Source organism: Ctenopharyngodon idella, chromosome 17 (genome assembly GCF_019924925.1).
Source record: "Ctenopharyngodon idella isolate HZGC_01 chromosome 17, HZGC01, whole genome shotgun sequence".
NCBI classification, from domain to species: Eukaryota; Metazoa; Chordata; class Actinopteri; order Cypriniformes; family Xenocyprididae; genus Ctenopharyngodon; species Ctenopharyngodon idella.
Genome location: NC_067236.1, coordinates 20,478,446 through 20,500,315, shown reverse-complemented (window position 1 = coordinate 20,500,315; position 21,870 = coordinate 20,478,446). Strand labels below are relative to the sequence as shown.

The window sequence follows — 21,870 nt, the reverse complement described above, 5'->3', positions numbered from 1 at the left end:
CCGTTTTGTTTACATCAGCATGAGTTTGAAAATCACATTTCATTGTTTCAGACTCTTGCCATCAAGAATTTGCTATAAATATTCACAAAGTTTGAATGCTGCGCTTTAAAGCGATACTAAACTTGTGCTGAGGGAAGCGCCAGTCATCGAGAAACAATCAGAGAAAAACTGTATTTTTAATGGTCAAAGGAAAGGTACTCCTCATACAAATAAAGATACTTTTAGATGTTTAATTGCTATTTGGAGAATTGGGATCACTAGACAAGGGCTTAATGAACTCAATTTTTGTGAAAACCTCGAATTCAACCAAAATTGACATTTTTCACTTGTTTTGCCTGTAGCTCGAAATTAGCCTGTGTGTATTTCCATTTTGCCAGGTTTTTCCGATTTTCATTCTTACGGGTCATTTTTCGTTATATATATATATATATATATATATATATATAACAATGAGCCATATCTATAGACTGCAGAACATGACTTCTGCTGGGCTTTTTTCACTTCAGACTGTAAGAAACGGCCTATAAACCACCTGAACATCTCAGTAACTGCTCATTTCTGCTCTGGCAACCAGCAGCAGTTTGACGGATGTGTGTTCCTGTTCAGTAATTCTGGTTTGTTCACACAGACATTATTGGGCCACAGGTTGTTGGACTGCAGCCGCTCATGCGGTGTATTAACAATCATTTTCAATGTGTTCGCCGCTCCTCAGAGTCTGTAATTCTCACAGCACCGACGCTTGTAATCTCGACGCTGGAATCCAGCCCAATGATAAATATTGATCCATTATGAGCCCGCGACGCTGCCAAAACAATTAACGTTAGCAGTCGCACCTGTTACGTGCGATAGAAATTAATCTTTCTAATGAATATTAGGCAAATCCCACGGTAGGCGCGGCGCAGATGAGAGTCCGAGAGAAGCCATTGAGATTCCACGTCATGCCAGATGGAGAAACACGGGCTGGTTTGCATTAGCTTGGCCTCCTGACATCACAGGTCCTGACCCGTTCTCAACCCATCTACAGTGTTTATTCAGTCCCGAAGCTCAAGATGCCTATGAAATAGACTGCTGTCATCTCAGATAATGTCTTCCGGAGGAGATCGAGTAAATGGAAGTCACATCCATGCCTGGTCCTCAGGGCATCAATGGCACACGACGCCCACATGACAAAAACTGCTTTCAATAATAGAACACATTCTTAGAAAAAAGGCTCAATGGGGTTCTACATGGAACCATATTTATATATATTTTACATTTTTGTGATTTAATTGAGCTGTAAAATTGTACCTGTAAAACTGTAAATACAATAAAAAGTTAACTTTTTTATTGTGTCAAATCAGCTTAGATTCACTAATGTTGTTCTTCTGATTAAACTAATCTCTTTCTTCATATTAACTCAAATTTCTAGTTTCAATGAACTCAACATTTTAAGTCAACCAGGTTAGTTACTTTTTGTAAGTTAAACCAACAAATCATTTTTACAGTGTATTCGCTTTTCATCAACTCACAAGCTCCAGTTTGGGAAATGTGATGCTTAATGCACTTCATTATGTTGATAAAGAATGGAATATATTTTCTTTCTCTTGTATTTTTATATAAATAATAATCCTATATTCTAATCTGTGCGCAAACGATTTACATCAAAAGTAATAAAAAAGTAGTCCGAAATGTGTAATCTAATAGATTATGTTACTAACTACAATTTTCACCATGTAATCGATTTGTTGGTTTAACATATAAAGTAAGTAACTTGGTTGCCTTAATATTTTGAGTTCTTTGAAACTAAAAATTTAAGTTAATACAAAGAACGAGAACAAAATGTCTTTCTTTGTATTAACTCAAATGTTTAGTTTCAATGAACTCAAAATATTAAAGCAACCAAGTTACTTACTAAGTTAAATCAACAATTTCACAGGAAGTGTCCTCATAAACCATGTTTACATTGTAATACCCATGTCATTATACACATTTGTGTCCTCATAAACCATGTATACAAGAACACACACACACGCACACACAACAACAACACGATCTGAAGGGCAGTTATGAGTTGAATGATGTTTTTGGATCTGCATTTTATCTTTAAACAATAACTGTATTGAGTGCAGAATAAGGAGCCGTTCACACAGAACGTGTTTTTCCATTCCTATGCGCTACTTTTCCATTGTTTTTCTATGTAATCGCGCTAGACGGAGTCTTTTGCAGCGTCTCGCACACGAAGGCGTTCTAAAAACTCAAGTTAAAATCAATTCAACTTTCAACTTAAAAAACGTGAGACCTTGCATTTTTCCCCATTCCACTGCTCTGCATCTTGCGTTCTGTGTGAAAGAGCCCATTACTCAAAAAAATAATCTATTTTTATGCCATTTAGAATGGGCAACTTAAAATATTAACAGCAAGAACATACATTGTCAAGTTTGGTGGTGAGGGTTCAAATAACAGGCTGTGGAGCTCTGAAGCTGAACTTAAATAATCTGTGCTTTAGGTCAAAGCATGTTTTAATTATATTTTGCTAAAAGTTATTTAGAGTGATTAGTGTTCCCTTCAGTGAAGTGTACTCCATTCTATGAGTATATACAACTTGTTTTTTTGTATAGACTCTATATAACCTTTTCAGTGGATCCACAAGTAGAACTTATTATATAATGTTTGACCAACTTTAAAGTTGACACAACAATTTTTATTTGAGAATAGTTGAGAATACAATGGTTGCCTCAAGTTTTTGAGTTTTCTCAAACTCAGATTTTTTAGCTATGTGATATAACATATTATAAAACGGTTAGTTCCTGTCCTTGATTCTGATTGGCCAATAGCTGTGTTTTATTCACAATAATAGTTACTGAGGCTATGATCGCTTCACCCAACGGTTCTGTGTACCACTACACAACACCCTTAGCAACCACTCTTAGCAACGTAAACTGTTCTCAATTGATATTGTTCATTGAAGCTTACTGTATTACGTAGTAGAGTATTGTGAGAAAGAGATCGAGTGAGCGAGTTTATTACCTGCATTCAGATTTAGCATTTTCCTTCAGGTCAGTCCTATGTTCATAATAAAAAATCAGTTTAAATGTCCGCTGCAATATCTTGTCCTTTTAACAGTTAAGGGGTTTTCCCGTGACTGACGGCGCTAGTCAAAGCATTTGTCAGTTGCGTCTTGTTCCGTGTTCACAACAATTCAGTCTTTTCAATATAAAAGTCTTTGCGACTGACTGACACACTCATAAGGACAGTCTTTGCTGCCATCTAATAGTGTAATAATGCAACTTCTGTTGCTGTTCACGGTCAGGAACTATTTTCTCCGGCGGAAGGAAGGTTTTTAGTGATTTTACTTCATGAAAGTTGCATTGATACATATTTTAGGCTTTTAATATTTGTATTGTGTGGTAACCATTTTATAAAAGCAATAAGGTACGAGAGGCTGTGCTGTATCGTGAATAAGTCACGGCTGAAGGGGTTACTCCGCTTCGCATCGTGCCTAACAACGCCCTTCAGCCGTGACTTGTTCATGATACAGCACAGCCTCGATTACCTTATTGCTTACATAATGCATGCGATAATGTGCAGTATTTCTTTTTGATTTATATGACTTTTTTTCTCAGCAGACTTGAGACTCTGACCGCAAGACGAGTGGCAGTTTCTCCGAGATGCCGACGGCGACACCAGCGGCACCAGAACTGTGGTGTACCGCACAATGACACAAGACAAAAAAGAGCTGCTGAACATCGAGCACGTAACTACAGGACGCCTGTACAGATCTGATGAATCGGGACTCTCTCATTATGTTGGAATATAATACACTGAGCTGCACAGAGCGCATACAGGCCCTAATTAGTGATGGATTAATATTCTTTACACAGCCCTGCCTCATTCTCCAACGGCACAAAAGCACTGATCAGTGTATCATTTCAAAGCAATTATGAATATGAGTTGAACTCTGAACCGAAGACCATGTAGCTTCATGTAGAATGCATTTATGTTGAGTAATGTAAGTTCACCGTCATATCTGGTTTCAAAACTAAAATATAAATGCAATAAATGTCCATTTCCCAGTTTGTGACTTTATTGCTTTTAGGCTGCATATAATCCATGCATCTTTATTGTTAAAAATATACAAATGTATCCTATATGTAAGCAAATAAGTAATAATTTGATAATAATAATAATAATAATTCACCTTTTGCATTAAGAGCAAATGGTGCAAACAAATTAAGTAGGCTACTAAGTTAGTACACACTAATTTAAACCATATTATATGAATACTAGATGAACCGTGTGTTCAAACCTAAAGCAATGTCCTTTCTTGGCTATTAAGTGAGTACAAATCTATTCAAACAGATGTAGGCTACATTTACATTTTAAACCTGAAATTAAACTCTTTGGTGAGGACGGACACCTCCGTTTTTGACACAAATAGGCATCACATTTGCATTCAGCCATATCTTGTCCTGGTTTTGTTTTAGATAATGGAATACAAAAGCAATCAGTTCTGGAAAATGAGACGGCCGGAATTAAATAAAATGGAGCCTTTTAGGCAATCCACTGCAATTTCTGATGTGTTGACCAATTACGCCTCTCTCCTGTTCACCGTAATTCAAAGCAGCATTTGTAGCATGGAGCTCTTAGAGCAATCTCAGCGTTTCCACATGCTTAATTAGAGCAGATCTGTTATTCAGAATGAATGCGTCTGTACTGTTTGTGTATGTGGATCACTGATAACACACACAAAAAACCACACAGCACTTCCTTTATAAAGTCTGCTAATGCAGTAGACTGTATGCATCACTCCACACAGAATAAGTGCAGTTACATTACTTTCTACCTGATCTAAGCAGTAACATTTCAGTGTATTTATTGATTTCCTATAATGTAAAGTTCATAAACACGTACTGTAAATGCATAAACACAAGCATGAATTCACATAATTGTTCTGAAATGTCAGAATGCTGTTTATTATGATATATTACCAACAATATTCATCATAAATTTGTGTTTGTCATGCTCCTGTACAGCACTTTGAACAGGATATTTAATGCAAAATAATAAAAAAAGATTGGATGGTGGAAAGTAACAGGTAAAATTTATGACTAACTTACATTGTGATTTAATTTTAACATGCACTGATGAAAGACTAGGGTTACAAAATTCTGGGAAATTTAAGGCTGGAAACTTTCCATGGGAATTAACGGGAATATATGGGAATTAATGGGAATAAACTGGGAATTTGCTAAATTACAAGGTAGCAGCATAATCTTGGTTAAAACAACCAGATTTAATGCAATTTGAATAAATTATCACCCCACACCCCCCTTGCATTTAAGCCCAAGGACTACATCCAGTCCAGTAAGTTTTGATGATAATACTTGGGTAAATATATTCGATCTATGGTATTAAAGTTTAACTAGAAAATACCAAAATGTGTTTATACAGTAGCTAGCTAGCCATTAAATCAGATATGCTAAATGTAAACTAGTTAACACTATTTCATTGACAGTTTACGAGGCTAGTTTTCATGTGCTAGCTAGCTCAAGCTGTGATATAAATTCCCATAAATTATCATAAATTGCCCAGATTCCCAAGGAGAAATTTACCAAGATCATTAATTTAAAGAAATTTCCAATTAATTCCCCAAAATTCCCATAAATTCTCAATAAATTTCCCATAGAAAGTTTGCAGACATTTACCAAGATTATTAATTTAAAGAAGTATCCAATTAATTCCCATAAATTCTCAAACATTCCCTAGATTAAGTTCCCATGGAAAGTTTCCGGAAATTTACCAAGATCATTAATTTAAAGACATTTCCAATTAATTCCCATAAATTCCCATAAACTTCCCAGATTAAGTTCCCATTGAAAGTTTCCGGACATTTACCAAGATCATTAATTTAAAGCAATTTCCAATTAATTCCCATAAATTCCCATAAATTCTCATAAATTCCCTGGATTAAGTTCCCATGGAAAGTTTCCGGAAATTTACCAAGATCATTAATTTAAGGAAGCCATATTATGCCTTTTTACAAATTGTTGGTTTTGTTTTTCGGCTGTACTAGAACAGGTTTTCATGCTTGAATGTTCAACAACACATGTTTTTCCTCATATTCTCCATTGTTCAGCTCCTCTCTTCCCAGTCTGTCAGTAACGCTCTGTTTAGTTCCTGTCTCTATGAAGCCCCTCCTTCTGAAAAGCACAATGTGCTCTGATTGGTCGGCTGGAGCAGTGTGTTGTGATTGGTGTTTGGGAAACGTCCGACCCCTTACCATAACCACCAGTTTTAACACACTACTAACTCAACCAAGCCCCGCCCCTTTATTCTGTATGAATTATTTAAATGAGGAATATTGTGACGTGTTCGTTCCCAGAAGAAAACTCAAGACTGCAATGGAGGCGTTTCAGGGAGTTCAGAAACAGTGACACTGATATAGACAATAACTGCTTTGGGACTTTGCAGAGCTTTTTCATGCTCAAACATCAACATTACACACTAAAGAAAGATGAACATGGGGGAGAAAAAGGATAATAGGACCCATTTAAAAAGGTAAATAGAATCAACCTGTAAATTAATTATACAGTATATGTAGCCCAAAATATCAATGCATGCAAAATGTAAAAAAGACCTTCTAGTACAGACATTCTGGGAGATTTTCTAGCAAAAGGGAAAGATGCTTGCAGTGGTGTTGCGCTATAGTGTTTTGAAAATTCGCCCTCAGGTTCCTACACACGCTCCTAAACAATTTCTCGCTTCACACAGTTGAGATGTGAGAGAAGAGCAGCTCTGCAACAAAAGCTCCTCATGATCGCCTCTGACTCATCTCAACAAACAAACACATGCCTCTGCATAGATGACCGCAGCGAGCAGGAGATAGAAAAGATGACTGGTCCACACTGCACCCTATTCTGGCCAAAAACACCCACATGAAGTGAAAGAAGAGGTCACATGACCACAGTTCGTTTTGTCTTTATGTGCCGTTAGGGGCAGATGAATCTGACAGATGAAAGAAATTGATTGTACATAATATACAGCTGCTAAGAGCTTCTTCCTCTTGACTACATCTTCATAAGCATTCGTAATATCAACCCAGTACCTTTTAAACATGATTTTATTTCCCAGCGGATCGATTAAAACCCATGCACTCGACTCTCAGAAGTTGTGCTGCTATGTTATTAAATCAAGTGCTTAACAGTTTTGGATGCAAAATTCATCAGATGGTCAGTGAGCGAACTGTGGGTGGTCTGTTTAACAAAGTTGTGGTTTATGTGTAGCCTAAAGAAAAATACAATGTACAGACTTCACATGGGGCAAAATGCATTAACATTAACGCTATGCAAACATATTAGTTTTATATGATTTGAAACTGGCAGGGGGGAAGATGCATAGACATTCATTTGTGTTATACCATGGGGCTGCTGAATGCTTGAATCTGATTGGTTGACGAACGTTCTAAGGTCTGCAATTATTTTCATGTCCATATCACTTCACCAAATGATTTCAGTTATTTCAAAGTCCTTACAGGCTAAAACAGCAAAAAAAAAAAAAAAAAAAAAATCCCTCAACGACACTGTTCAAACAAATAAATATAGTAAACAGAATAAAAACAACTAATTATTTCCATGTTTTTTTGCCACAAAATTACGTTTTATTATGTAAGGAAAGCACATACTTTCTTTCTCCTGCTCTCTGTCCCACTCAAACATATGGAAGCTTGTTTCCGCCACTAAATAAAAAATAAAAAAGGTAATAGTGACTTTTTAATCTCACAATTATGAAGTCAGAATTGTGAGTTATAAAGTCAGAATTGCGAGATATAAAGTCAGAGTTGCGAGATAAAGTCAGAATTGTGAGTTATAAAGTCAGAATTGCGAGATATAAAGTCAGAATTGAGAGATATTAAGTCAGAGTTGCGAGATAAAGTCAGAATTGTGTGATATAAAGTCAGAATTGTGAGACAAAGTCAGAATTGCGAGTTATAAAGTCAGAATTGCGAGATATAAAGTCAGAATTGCGAGACAAAGTCAGAATTGCGAGATATAAAGTCAGAATTGCGAGATATAAAGTCAGAATTGCGTGATATAAAGTCAGAATTGCGAGACAAAGTCAGAATTGCGAGTTATAAAGTCAGAATTGCGAGATATAAAGTCAGAATAGTGACACAAAGTCAGAGTTGCGAGATATAAAGTCAGAATTGTGAGTTATAAAGTCAGAATTGCGAGATATAAAGTCAGAATTGAGAGATATTAAGTCAGAGTTGCGAGATAAAGTCAGAATTGTGTGATATAAAGTCAGAATTGTGAGACAAAGTCAGAATTGCGAGTTATAAAGTCAGAATTGCGAGATATAAAGTCAGAATTGCGAGACAAAGTCAGAATTGCGAGATATAAAGTCAGAGTTGCGAGATAAAGTCAGAATTGTGTGATATAAAGTCAGAATTGTGAGACAAAGTCAGAATTGCGAGTTATAAAGTCAGAATTGCGAGATATAAAGTCAGAATTGCGAGACAAAGTCAGAATTGCGAGATATAAAGTCAGAATTGCGAGATATAAAGTCAGAATTGCGTGATATAAAGTCAGAATTGCGAGACAAAGTCAGAATTGCGAGTTATAAAGTCAGAATTGCGAGATATAAAGTCAGAATTGTGACACAAAGTCAGAGTTGCGAGATATAAAGTCAGAATTGCGTGATTTAAAGTCAGAATTGCGAGATATAAAGTCAGAATTGCGAAACAAAGTCAGAATTGTGAGTTATAAAGTCAGAATTGCGAGTTAAAGTCAGAATTGCGAGATATAAAGTCAGAATTGCGAGACAAAGTCAGAATTGCGAGATATAAAGTCAGAATTGCGAGATATAAAGTCAGAATTGCGAGACAAAGTCAGAATTGCGTGATATAAAGTCAGAATTGCGAGATATAAAGTCAGAATTGCAAGATATAAAGTCAGAATTGCGAGACAAAGTCAGAATTGCGTGATATAAAGTCAGAATTGCGTAATATAAAGTCAGAATTGAGAGATATAAAGTCAGAGTTGTGAGATAAAGTCAGAATTGTGTGATATAAAGTCAGAATTGTGAGACAAAGTCAGAGTTGCGAGATATAAAGTCAGAATTGCGTGATATAAAGTCAGAATTGCATGATATAAAGTCAGAATTGTGAGTTATAAAGTCAGAATTGCGAGTTATAAAGTCAGAGTTGCGAGATATAAAATCGCAATTGAAACTTTTTTCTCAAATTTGCAAGATATAAACTCACAATTGCGTCTTATAAAGTCACAATTTCCCTCACAATTGGACATTATAACACACAATTACTTTATATCATTAAATTCTATTCGCCAATTTCAGTGAGATTTGCGAACCGATTCAACGGGTTCATTGAAAGAATCAGCTTGCCTCGCTCAACAATTGGACATTTCTCTTCCATTTCAGACGGGGGTGCAATTTATTCAGTCCAAAATAATGAGGAACGACATGTTTTTATGAAACGTAGTGGAGTAAAAAGTATGATGTTATGCTTTGAAATGTAGTGAAGTAAAATTAAAAGTTTTCCAAAATAAAATACTCTGATAAAGTAGGTAGAGATGCCTGTAAAATGAAATAAATATAGCCTACTTTGTCCACTACTGCATACTGTAACATTAATGGGGTATTTGGAGCATTAGACTGCATTTGAACTGAAGCACAGTCCATCTAATGAAGAAGGGAAACATGGCCCTGTGTCTGTTTGATCAACCTGAGCCTGTTTAACATTCTCCAGGAGTGTTGCAGATATTCATGCGTGTACCGCAGTGAAAACGCAAATATTAGATTAATCTTCATTTCCACTCGAGCTTGTTAAGCTCACTCTTCCGTAGAGAATCGTGCTGAAACACAAACACGTCGGCATCTACAGTTCCTCTAAACGTTACACAAGGGTTTTTACATGTTAAAGTGATCGTCTCTTGTATGATTTATTAACCAGGCTGTGCATTTAAATTCTGTGTGACTGTGAATGTAGAGGCCGTAATGACAAAGATGTAACAGCGGTACAATTGAGCTGATTTTGATGCTTCGTTGTTCATATCAAAGCATATTTTCTCTTTTTTTGTGTTACGGGAATCTTCATTATGTTGTCCATTACTTTTCAGGAAAGACAATGTTCTGAACACATCTGATGCAAATGTAGACAGCAGTATCTCAAGGCTTGAAGCAATATTCCCAGTTATTTTCAATTAAAAGTACTGCATGTTTATCATATAGGCGTAATGTCTACTGCATGACAATATAGTTTTACCCTTTAGTTTTTAACACCTTTCATTTGTTAGCACTAGTTAACTACAACCCGAATTCCGGAAAAGTTGGGACGTTTTTTTTTTTTTTTTTTAATTTGAATAAAATGAAAACTAAAAGACTTTCACATCACATGAGCCAATATTTTATTCACAATAGAACATAGATAACATAACAAATGTTTAAACTGAGAAATTTTACAATTTTATGCACAAAATGAGCTCATTTCAAATTTGATGCCTGATACAGGTCTCAAAATAGTTGGGACGGGGGCATGTTTACCATGGTGTAGCATCTCCTCTTCTTTTCAAAACAGTTTGAAGACATCTGGGCATCAAGGTTACGAGTTTCTGGAGTTTTGGTGTTGGAATCTGGTCCCATTCTTGCCTGATATAGGTTCCCAGCTGCTGAAGAGTTTGTGGTCGTCTTTCGTTTAATGATGCACCAAATGTTCTCTATAGGTGAAAGATCTGGACTGCAGGCAGGCCAATTCAGCACCCGGACTCTTCTATGACGAAGCCATGCTGTTGTAATAGCTGCAGTATGTGGTTTTGCATTGTCCTGCTGAAATACACAAGGCCTTCCCTGAAATAGACGTCGTCTGGAGGGGAGCATATGTTGCTCTAAAACCTTTATATACCTTTCAGTATTCATAGTGCCTTCCAAAACATGCAAGCTGCCCATACCGTATGCACTTATGCACCCCCATACCATCAGAGATGCTGGCTTTTGAACTGAACGCTGATAACACGCTGGAAGGTCTCCCTCCTCTTTAGCCCGGAGGACACGGCGTCCATGATTTCCAACAAGAATGTCAAATTTGGACTCGTCTGACCACTTTTTCACTTTGAAACAGTCCATTTTAAATAAGCCTTGGCCCACAGGACATGATGGCGCTTCTGGACCATATTCACATATGGCTTCCTTTTTGCATGATAGAGCTTTAGTTGGCATCTGCAGATGGCACAGCGGATTGTGTTTACCGACAGTGGTTTCTGGAAGTATTCCTGGGCCCATTTAGTAACGTCATTGACACAATCATGCCGATGAGTGATGCAGTGTCATCTGAGGGCCCGAAGACCACGGGCATCCAATAAAGGTCTTCAGCCTTTACGCACAGAGATTTCTCCAGTTTCTCTGAATCTTTTGATGATGTTATGCACTGTAGATGATGAGATTTGCAATTTGACGTTGAGGAACATTGTTTTTAAAGTATTCCACAATCTTTTTACGCACTCTTTCACAGCTATGCCCATCTTTACTTCTGAGAGACTCTGCCTCTCTAAGACATCCCTTTTATAGCTAATCATGTTACAGACCTGATATCAATTAACTTAATTAGTTGCTAGATGTTCTCCCAGCTGAATCTTTTTAAAATTTCTTGCTTTTTCAGCCATTTGTTACCCCCGTGCCAAGTTTTTTGAGACCTGTAGCTCATTTAGTGGATAAAAGTGTAAAATTTCCCAGTTTAAACATTTATGTTATTTATGTTCTATTGTGAATAAAATATTGGCTCATGTGATTTGAAAGTCTTTTAGTTTTTATTTTATTCAACTAAAAACAAAAAGTCCCAACATTTCCAGAATTCGGGTTGTACATTAGTTAACATGAACTATATACCTCTAAAGTATTTATTAATACTTATAGGCCCGATTTCACAGACAGGGCTTAGCCTAAGCCAGGATTAGGCCTTAGTTCAATTAGGATATTTAAGAAGCTTTTATAAACCTACACTAGAAAAAAAACATTATACGTGTGTTGACATGTGCCAATATTCGGTAATATTGATATATCACGATAATGAATATGCATGATATTGTTATCGCAAGCACCGCTGTATTCTGCGTCAAAGAGACACGCGCACTAAGATGTAAACAAGCCCAACGTGCATGAGAAGCACCTGGTGCCGTGCTGAATGAAAGTGCACATTCACTCTCTGACAGCAGAGGGCGCTGATGGAACAGCAGAAATGCAGCGGTTACCCCGGAAACCCCGTAAACAAAACAGCTGCGCTACTGAACAGTATTTAAAATGCTTCAAACAGCCATTGAGTTTTTTGTATTCGCAATGTTGTTCATCACAGCACTAAATACTCAATACTTAAAGACTTAACAGGCTATTTATTTTCAAACTTAAACATTTTTATATTTGAATCTGGACTACAACATGCCCTAATGATTGAAAATGTTCTGATTATTTGTTATTGTTCAGTAAAACTTAGTGACATAAGGCTTCATTAGTTAACATGTTAACATTATTACCAAACTGACAATAAAAATACTTATAAAGCATTTATTAATCTTAATGTTAATTTCTTAATGTTTAATAACATTACTAAGATCAAAAGTTGTTACTATTATTTAATGGACCTGAGCTAAAACTAACAATGATCAGTTGTACTTTTTAACTAACATTAACTAAAAATAATACCTTCTGTAACAAATGTTGCTATTGCTCATTCTTAATCTCAGTTAATGCATTAACTAGCTTCATCAATTATCGCATCATGCCTACTGGTATACATCTTGAGACAAAATAATGGCACTGACATATTTTAAGATATGTTCAGTGCAAGTTGCGTTCAGTTAAAACAGCTCAAACATGCATTTTAGTCTGGGACTAGTTTAAGCCTTGTCTGTGAAACCGGGAGATTATTTAATTAGCTTAGCTACTGTTAATCTTCTCAACATTTACTAATTTTTAGATCTGTTAACATTAGTTAATGCACTGTGAACTTACATGAATATCGACATTTTTTATTAAGTAACATTAACAAAGGACAATAAATGGTGTAAAAATATAACATGGTTAACATAGTTAATGCATTAACTAATGATAACAAATGAGGCTTTGTTGTAAAACGTCAGTGTAAAAATAATTGAAAAAAAAAAAAAAATCATATATATATATATATATATATACACACACACACACACACACACACACACACACATATATCAGCTATGCCAAGGCAATATTTCTAAAATTACTAAAACTGAAATAATATATGTAACTGTAATATGTAATATATGTAATATGTAATAATATATGTAATAACTATGTAAACACATTTAAGGGGCAAAAAATGAATAAACACACCAGTAAATCAAAAAAACACACACAATTACTAAAATGTTGACTAAAATAAAATTGAAAACAAAAAATATAAAAATAAAATTTAATTCAAAATAGAAGCAATGATACTAAAACTTATTTCAGCTATTTCAACATTTCTCATTTTATTTTAACTTGAAGTACTAAAACAACTAAAAATGAAATAAAAATGTAGAACTATATGGACATATTTAAGAAAAGAAAAAAAAAAACTAATAAAAATTACAAAAACACAACAAAATTACCAAAACACTGAATTAACTAAAAGTTACAACAGAAAATATAAAAATAAAATTCATTAAAAATATTAACAAAAAACATAACACCAGTCACAAGTTAAAGTACAAAAATAAGAGCTTTTCTGAAAGTTACCTGGTTGCCTTAAAATTTTAAGTTCATTGAAATTAAAAATTTGAGTTAATACAATGAAGGCGACTGGTTTGATCAACAGAAACTCAAAATATTATGTCATCTGAACCACATTAATTATCTAAGTTGATTTGACAAAAGAAAAAATGTTGTGATAACAAATCATGAAAATATTTTTTTTTTACAGTGTACACATTAATATTAAAGAGTTGTTCACTTTAACGAAAAATGATAATCTGTGGTAACTGGCATGCAAGAATCTGAAGATTAGAAATCATGTATATGTTGAAGATTATCACAAAGCAAAGTTCTTTAGTGTTTATCTGAGCTGTTACAGCTGCAGTGCAGGAGAGACACTGCGCTTGTGTTCAGTGAGATTGTACAGTACACACACACACACACACACACACACGTACACACACACAGTCTTATCAGAGTTGGTTCACCTCCACGGCCAGCAGTATGTCAGCCATTAAACTCCTGATATCAGCACAACGGACATCCAGAGTCCAGAGCTGCATTGCCATCAACTGTTCAAAGCAAGTCTAACCTGAAAGAGAAGAAGTGAAATTATCTTTAAAACAGGCTTTAAGCAAGCTGCCTTTTATCCTCTCAAAAAACCCACCATAAAGTTAGCATAAAGGCCATTTTATTACACGCTTTGAGTTTTACAACCCTCCTCTATCATTTTACTGGGCGCATCCACGATCGCTTTCCTTTCAAAGCTGTTGTTTGGTTTCCGGGCATATCATTTTTGACCCCCTCTTATTATGGCCTCATCAAAACTGTGCCAATCTATCAAAGAAAAGGTTAAATGATTGACTGGTTGAAGTGATAATTGCACGATTGCCTTCTTCCTCTCACGAAGAAAGTGGCAGAATATATATCAGCGTGTTTGCGTGTGTTAAAATGTCAGATCGTAATCATCAGCCAAGTGGAATAATGATGAAGTGCTTGTGTCTTAATTGAAATTTCACCTCGTGAGTGGCGTGCCGGCTGTATTTTTAGTCCCTCTGCACTTCAGCTCTGCGTCGGCCCACACACTGCCCTGACAAGAGAGCGCTGCGTGTTTTTCTCCATATCCATCCCTAGAGTACAAGAGAGAGAAGAGAACGGTGTACTGCTCACACTGCTACAGCTCTGTCTGTACTGTGCGTCGTATGCGCATTTTCTGTATGCATGGATTTTTTGGATGAACTATTATTGCATTTGCTAAAACGTGCGCACAGAAAATCTGCTTCCCAAAATACAATGCACCCCACTTGACCTGTGTATATTGTATAATGTATATTAATAGAAATGCACATCATTTCTAATTTAAGTAGACATCATTTGCTCAACTAAACATGCAACGTAGTAAAAAAGAAAAAATCCTGAATGTGTTTTCACTTATATTTATGCTTTTTGTACTTATGTTCTGATAAAAACATGCAATGCATTTATTTTTTTTTGCTTCATCAGAATGAGATGACACTTGGTGGGTTTTTTTTGCATTAGCTATGTGAACGCACAAAAAATCATGGACACACCTGTTCATTTTTGGTACATTTTGATGTTATGTTTAACAAAATGTCCTCCTCTGTGTTCAGGTTTGACTGTAAAAAAATTAATGCAAAAACTGACACTTCAAATCAACATTTCAAAAAAAAAAAAAAAAAAAAAAAATCTAAACCTTGACAAAAAGTAGTCATTGATAATGTATAAGTATAAATCCAAATCCAAAACTTAATACAAATAAGTATTTATATCTAAAAACCACTAGAGAATTTATAAGCCACTTTATATAAAAATATATAGGCATCTAGTGGTTACAACACGGCATTACATACGTTTTTCTTTTTTTACTCTTACCAGATGGTGCTAATCTGCCTTAAAAAAATTGGATCACGCAGAATCACACAGAACACATTTTTGCTGTTAAAAACATGAGACGCAGATCAATGGACCGTTTTTTTTTTTGTTATATAAAACATATTACTAATTAATTTAACAACTTAAGATGTAACACAAAACCCTAATGTACATAACTGATAAGAAAAAACGAAGAAACGAAACAAAAATTAAATTCATTATATTTGGGGCTGTTTACATGACACCCTTTTTCAAGTAAACGTTAAACTTTTTATGCGTTTTGTCCGTTCATTTACATGACAATGTCGTTTTGGGGGCCTGAAAATGCTAACTTTTGAAAACGGGTTTCAAAGTGCAAGTTTTTGAAAACGATACCATTATTGTCTCCGTGTAAACTACAAAAACACGAATTTGTGAAAACGGTGACATAATGCGCATGCGTATTATGTATAGACATGTAGTTTCTTTACAAAGTGATATCGCCATCTACTGGCCTGGCAGCAGAATACAGCGTTTTTAGTCGTTTTCACGGATTCGTGTGAATGAGGATCATTTTGACAACATTGTTGTCTGTATGTGAAAAATGCAAAAGGAAAAACGGTTACACTTTGTTAAGGTGTCTTTGTTACACTGTAATTATACATTTAAGTACTGAGTAATGTTAATAAACTACATGTACTTACTATAGGGTTAGGATTTGGTTTGGTTTAGGGTTAGTTGCATGTAATTATGCATAATTTATAGTTATTACTATAGTAACTACATGTAACATATATAACAATGACACTAAAATAAAGTGTTACCGGAAAAACGTCAGTTTTTAGTACACTGTTGTAATGTAAACGTACCCATAATTAAAGGTGCAATAAGCGTTTTTTGAAAAACGCTGTTAAAAGTGGATCTGACTGAGAACAACAACACACTTGTAGCCAATCAGCAGCAGGGGGCGTGTCCACTCATGATGGGGGAGGAGAGCAAGCGAGCAAGAGGGAGATTTGAAGAAAGACTGTAGAAAGAGTGATGGCTGAGAGACATTACAAAAGAGTAAAGCTCTGAGGGATATCACTGGAAAAAGAAGGGTTATGATCAGGAAAGGGCTTTAGGACCAACGTTAATATTAGAAAAGCTTTCCAGCGCTGGAGAGACCTGAGCAGGAAGGCCTGAAAACAGATGAAATCTGATAACAGATTTCAAATATCAACAGTGTTTCTAGGAAATCGCTTACTGCACCTTTAAATGAAAAGTATCACAGAAGAGTGTTTTATAAGATGACTCGTTCTTTTTCACTTCAAAAACTGTACATTTAACAGTATTTCACTGTAAAAATACGCAGCCTTAGAATCTGGCCAGATGAAGATGTCCTAAAAGGCAGGATAATTATGATTTTTACCTTTTGGAAGCGGCAGCTCGGCAGGTTCAGTAACAGCGTGAGCGCGACAGGGTCACACACTCCCCCTTCATCACAGTCCCGCTTCAGTGAGCGATCGCAGCTCCGGGTCGCTCCCCTCCTCCTCCTCAGCGATCACCACACGCCGCTGCTCTCATCCTTTCATTATGGCCTGTGATTATGTTCCAGACTTATGAAATATTCCCCACAGTCAGAGGGATCTTTAACCTCAGGCGCTGCTCGACAGGCGCAGTTAATTCTCCATATTTAACCTACTTGTTGGATATTCTGAAGAGAAATGTCTGGAGAAATCTACCTCACCCGTATTTCCTCGGAAAATAATCAGTTTCATCAGCGTAAGGAGTCAGGATGCGAAACAATCCTCATCCTGTGTATTATTTATTAGACTACAAGAATTGCAGTATGACCGGGGGCTACAACGTGTTCAGTACAGTATTACGAAACATAACCGAGCTGGATGTGTAACAGAAAACAGCGTTTGTGAGAAACGCAATCAAAACAGGAAGTTGTCTCACTGTGAACCTCCCGGAAGATTGTGAATCACACGCAACATGATTACAACGAACAAACGAGACGCTGACAGACAAAACAGAATTCATGCAGTAACAGTACAAGTTAGACATCGTTCTGGGCCTGATGCCAAAGTGCACGCAACGCTTGAACAAGATCATGTCTCTCCGACATACATTAGTACCTCAAAACAAATGAGCAAAACCAGACAAATGCAGCTAATACAACAAACTTATACAACTGTTTAATGTGGCCTAGGCTATATGGAGCGCGTCTGCGGCATGTTGATGATTAACACAGACAATGTCAGCTAAACTTTCATCACTCAGAATGTTTAAATGCATGAACCAACCCAATTAACATAAAACATTCACTTAAAATTCTGGTAAGGTTCTCTTAAAGTTATGAACAAAGATTAAAGTTATGCAGAAAGAAATCTGCACTGTAAACCCGAATAAGGGTTTATAATAATTCAGAAAATGATAATTTGCATGTTAATAGCACGGTATAGCACTTTCTGAATGATTGCAGCAATATAAAGCATTAAACATTAAAACTCTTCTAAATTAGCATAACAAAACATTAATCACTAATAAATCTCCCAATTAACAGTAATCTTGCACAAAAATACATTATATAACACTTAATTTTAACATTTTCTCCCCCTTCCGAGTGCCATGGGCAAAGCATGCTGGGAAATATAAATCCCAGCCCAGTTTCAGTTAAACTGGTCACTTAAGTTCATCTAAATTAAAAGAAATAAGTTAATAAAACTCAAAACATTGAAACAGTTCAGTTTACTTAAAATATGTCAGTTCTGTGAACTGAAAGTGAAAAGAAAGTGCTAAATACTCATAAAAGTTCATTTGACTGAACTATTTTGTTTAATTTAAGTTTGTCCTACTCAAACAATTAAATATTTTGAGTGTTAGGCTTTAGTGTGTCATTAATAATGTTCTCAAAACATTAGCTCAAAAACATTTATACATCATTCTTGCAAGTTTTTTTCTTCTTAAATGCTTTAGTTGGACGTTCATCTATTATTTTTTAAATGTAAATGTTTTTTTTTTTGTTTTTGTTTTTTTTCAGAACGTTCTGAGAACATTCAAAAGTTAATGTTCTCATAACCAAGAAAAAACAACAACGTTTTAAACCATTTTTAAAACTGGATGTTTTAAACGTTCAGCAAACTTTCAGATATAACTTAATGTGAACTTTAGCAAAACGTTCTTAGAACATATTTTAGTTAGCTGGGAAACGCATAACACAAAGGAGGTCTAGCATGAAATGAAGATGGAGAGTTTAAAAATCATACATTTAAAGCTTATTTTTGTTAAAGCATGATTTCATTTGTGTAAAAAGAAAAAGTTAGTCGAGCAGTAAAATTGTCTTTTAGAGTGATATTAGTCACAAATTTAGATTCTAAAAACGTTTTCCAAACATTCCATTTTGGTTGTGGGAACATTGTTTTGAAATGTTTTTAAATCATTAAAATGTCCAGATTCTTATAAAGTTGTTATAAGGTTACAGAACCAGTGTTGGGGTAATGCATTACAAGTAACGTGAGTAAGCAATAAGGTACTCGAGGCTGTGCTGTATTGTGAAAACAAGTCACGGATGAAGGGCGTTGTTAGGCATGATGCAAAGCAGAGTAACCCCTTCAGCCGTGACTTATTCATGATACAGCACTAGCCTCAAGTACCTTACTGCTTTTATAAAACGGTTACCACACAATACAAACATTAAAGCCAAAAATATGTATCAATGCAACTTTCATGAAGTAAATTTCACTAAAAGCCTTCCTTCCACCGGAAAAAAATAGTCCCTGACCGTGAACAGCAACAAAAGTTACATTAGATGGCGGCAAAGACTGTCTTTATGAGTGTGTCAGTCAGTAGCAAAGACTTTTACATTGAAAAGCCTGAATTGTTGTGAACACGGAACAAGACGCAACTGACAAATGCTTTGTCTAGCGCTGTCAGTCACGGGAAAACCCCTTAACTGTTAAAAGGACAAGATAATACATCGGACATGGTTACTAAGGGTGTTGTGTAGTGATACACAGAACCGTTGGGTGAAGCGGTCATAGCTGTGTTTTATCGTGAATAAAACACAGCTATTGACCAATCAGAATCAAGGACAGGAACTAAGTTTTTATAAGTTACGTTATCAGATTACTTATTTCAAATAACTAGTAAAGTAAATTTACAACAAAATATGATCATTAAATTTACAACAAAATATGAACTACTTTTTCAAGTTACTTTGTTTTCCCATTTATTGACTGACAGCTCTCCTGTCCCCATGTTGAGAGAAATCGTGAGTAAGTGCGTGTGCGCTGTGTAAATATGATGGTTATTTTAGACTAGTTCTAGGCTAAATGTGAGCATACATTTACTCATTTATTCTTCTCCTGCATCCTATTCTTCTGTGATCCAAAATGGCAACACAGCTGAAAGGTTTGTTTGTTTGAGCTGCGCCCTCTACTGTACAAGCTTGAATTTGCACTTCCTTCAGCCTGAGGCTTATTCATTTCACTTTTGGTGTGAAAGGGCCTTTACATTTGCCAAAAATAGAACTTTTCTTGTTGTTATAAAAACAAACAAACAAACAGCCCAGCCCAGATGAGAAAAAGTAATGTAACGCATTACTTTCCATAAAAAGTAACTAAGTAATGCAATTAGTTACTTTTTTAGGGAGTAACGCAATATTGTAATGCATTACTTTTAAAGTAACTTTCCCCAACACAGTACAGAACTGCTACTTACAACATACTAACATTATTTTCACCCAACATGCAATGTTATTTGAACATTTATTTTGAATATTCTAATAACGTTAAAACGTCCAGTCTTTCTATTGTGATTAGAACGTTATTTAAAATTTACAAAAACGTTTCTTACAACATTCTCCTAAGTTTTTCACCAAAAATACACATTCTTTGAATGTTTAATATTCTAAGAACATTAAAATGTCCAGGTGGATGAGCTTATGTTTATGCATCACATAATGAATTTGCTTCATATACTGTAGCCAAAGTTTAAAGTAGCATATTAATCTTACTGTTTCTTAAGCACAATATGCAAATTATCAGTAACCGTATGCATGAAAGAGTCAAGACCTAAATGAGCTACTGTGCCAAAATGTGCACATGCATTTAGAGACAAATGAAGCAGAAGTTAACTTTTTAAGTCATTTGATCAGACCAGCGTCTTTGCACACTTACCAACCGTAAGTATGGGTTTAGTTGACATGGATAAAATAACAACACACCACAAGTTTTATGTATTCATTAGACTGCAAACAACCAGGAATACTGCTTTAGGCGCAGTGCAGCTGTTATTCCTTTAGCCGCATGTATTCATGCACATTTCAGTGGGAGGAAGAAAAAACACACGCATTTGAATCATAAAAGCAGATGTTCAAACACAGAGATATCATAACAAACACACTCCGGCTTTGCATTTTCACTCAATTAACTCATAACCTGCTTCAACGATCGTACCACTAATTCAGAGACTGAAAACACACGACGAGTCAGTATGTGTCTGTTACAGCATGTTGACTGCTCACGCAGGGAAGTGCGTGTTTGTTACGGCACACAAAGACAACCAACGCTAATTGAGAATAAGAATGAGTGTGCGTGGCTCACTCTACATGACAATCTTCCTGCAGAATTTATGCAAGACTTGATGTATCAATAGAAAGGCCGTGTCTGTGTCTCTTACAGCACTGCATGTTCAACACCGCCCAAGTGTGATTTCCTTTGTGAAGAGATGTTTCATTGTTTCATTCGGATCATTTGGCTCAGTGTGTTTTATGCGAAGAGGTCGGCAGACATTTGAACCCGTCTGGATGATGAAACCGCCTGCAATCACACGCTTTTAAAGAAGCAATAGTCCTGATTCATTCGATCATCATTATTGCAGCTTCAAATGAAACGCATCGTTCAGTGACTTTTAATTTCCTGCAATGTTGTCGGTAATTGAATTCAGAATGTGGGATACAAAAGATATAAACAAACAATGATGATATACGATTCATAATTACAAATAAGTTGGTTGGTTAGTGTGCAAATAAATCAAGAACGTATTACACACAATAATATTAAAAGCAATTTTCTGTGTTAAATACTATACATCTCTGACATGCTGCTGATTTCATTTCAAATCATCTCTCAGTTTGACAAAGAAACAAAAGTCACGTTTGCAGTAATGCACTTACAAAAAATAGATGGGCGACTATGAGGGGAAACACTGCGACATGATAAAATATGATTAAAATAAACATTATATGTGTTAAGTCTCATCTTAAAGCTGCGTTCACACTGCCAGCGACATGATCACAGTCATTTCAATGGA

At 35.6% G+C, this 21,870-nt stretch overlaps 1 protein-coding gene and 1 long non-coding RNA gene across 2 annotated transcripts in view; one reads left to right on the top strand and one right to left on the bottom strand.

Annotated features, from left to right (window-relative positions):
* The window catches only part of tpo (thyroid peroxidase), a 35,084-nt gene extending 30,541 nt beyond the window's left edge, over positions 1-4,543 (top strand). Inside the window, 1 exon segment of the mRNA XM_051867069.1 lies at positions 3,606-4,543. Coding sequence (XP_051723029.1) covers positions 3,606-3,619 — 14 coding nt within the window. The 3' untranslated portion in view covers positions 3,620-4,543.
* A 7,955-nt stretch (positions 4,544-12,498) lies between these two features.
* Positions 12,499-19,766, bottom strand: LOC127498110 (uncharacterized). The gene is made up of 3 exons (XR_007925815.1): positions 16,982-19,766; positions 14,718-14,828; positions 12,499-14,290 (listed from the first exon to the last, which is right to left on the bottom strand). It is a non-coding gene; the product is annotated as an uncharacterized LOC127498110 (long non-coding RNA).
* Positions 19,767-21,870: the final 2,104 nt, after the last annotated feature.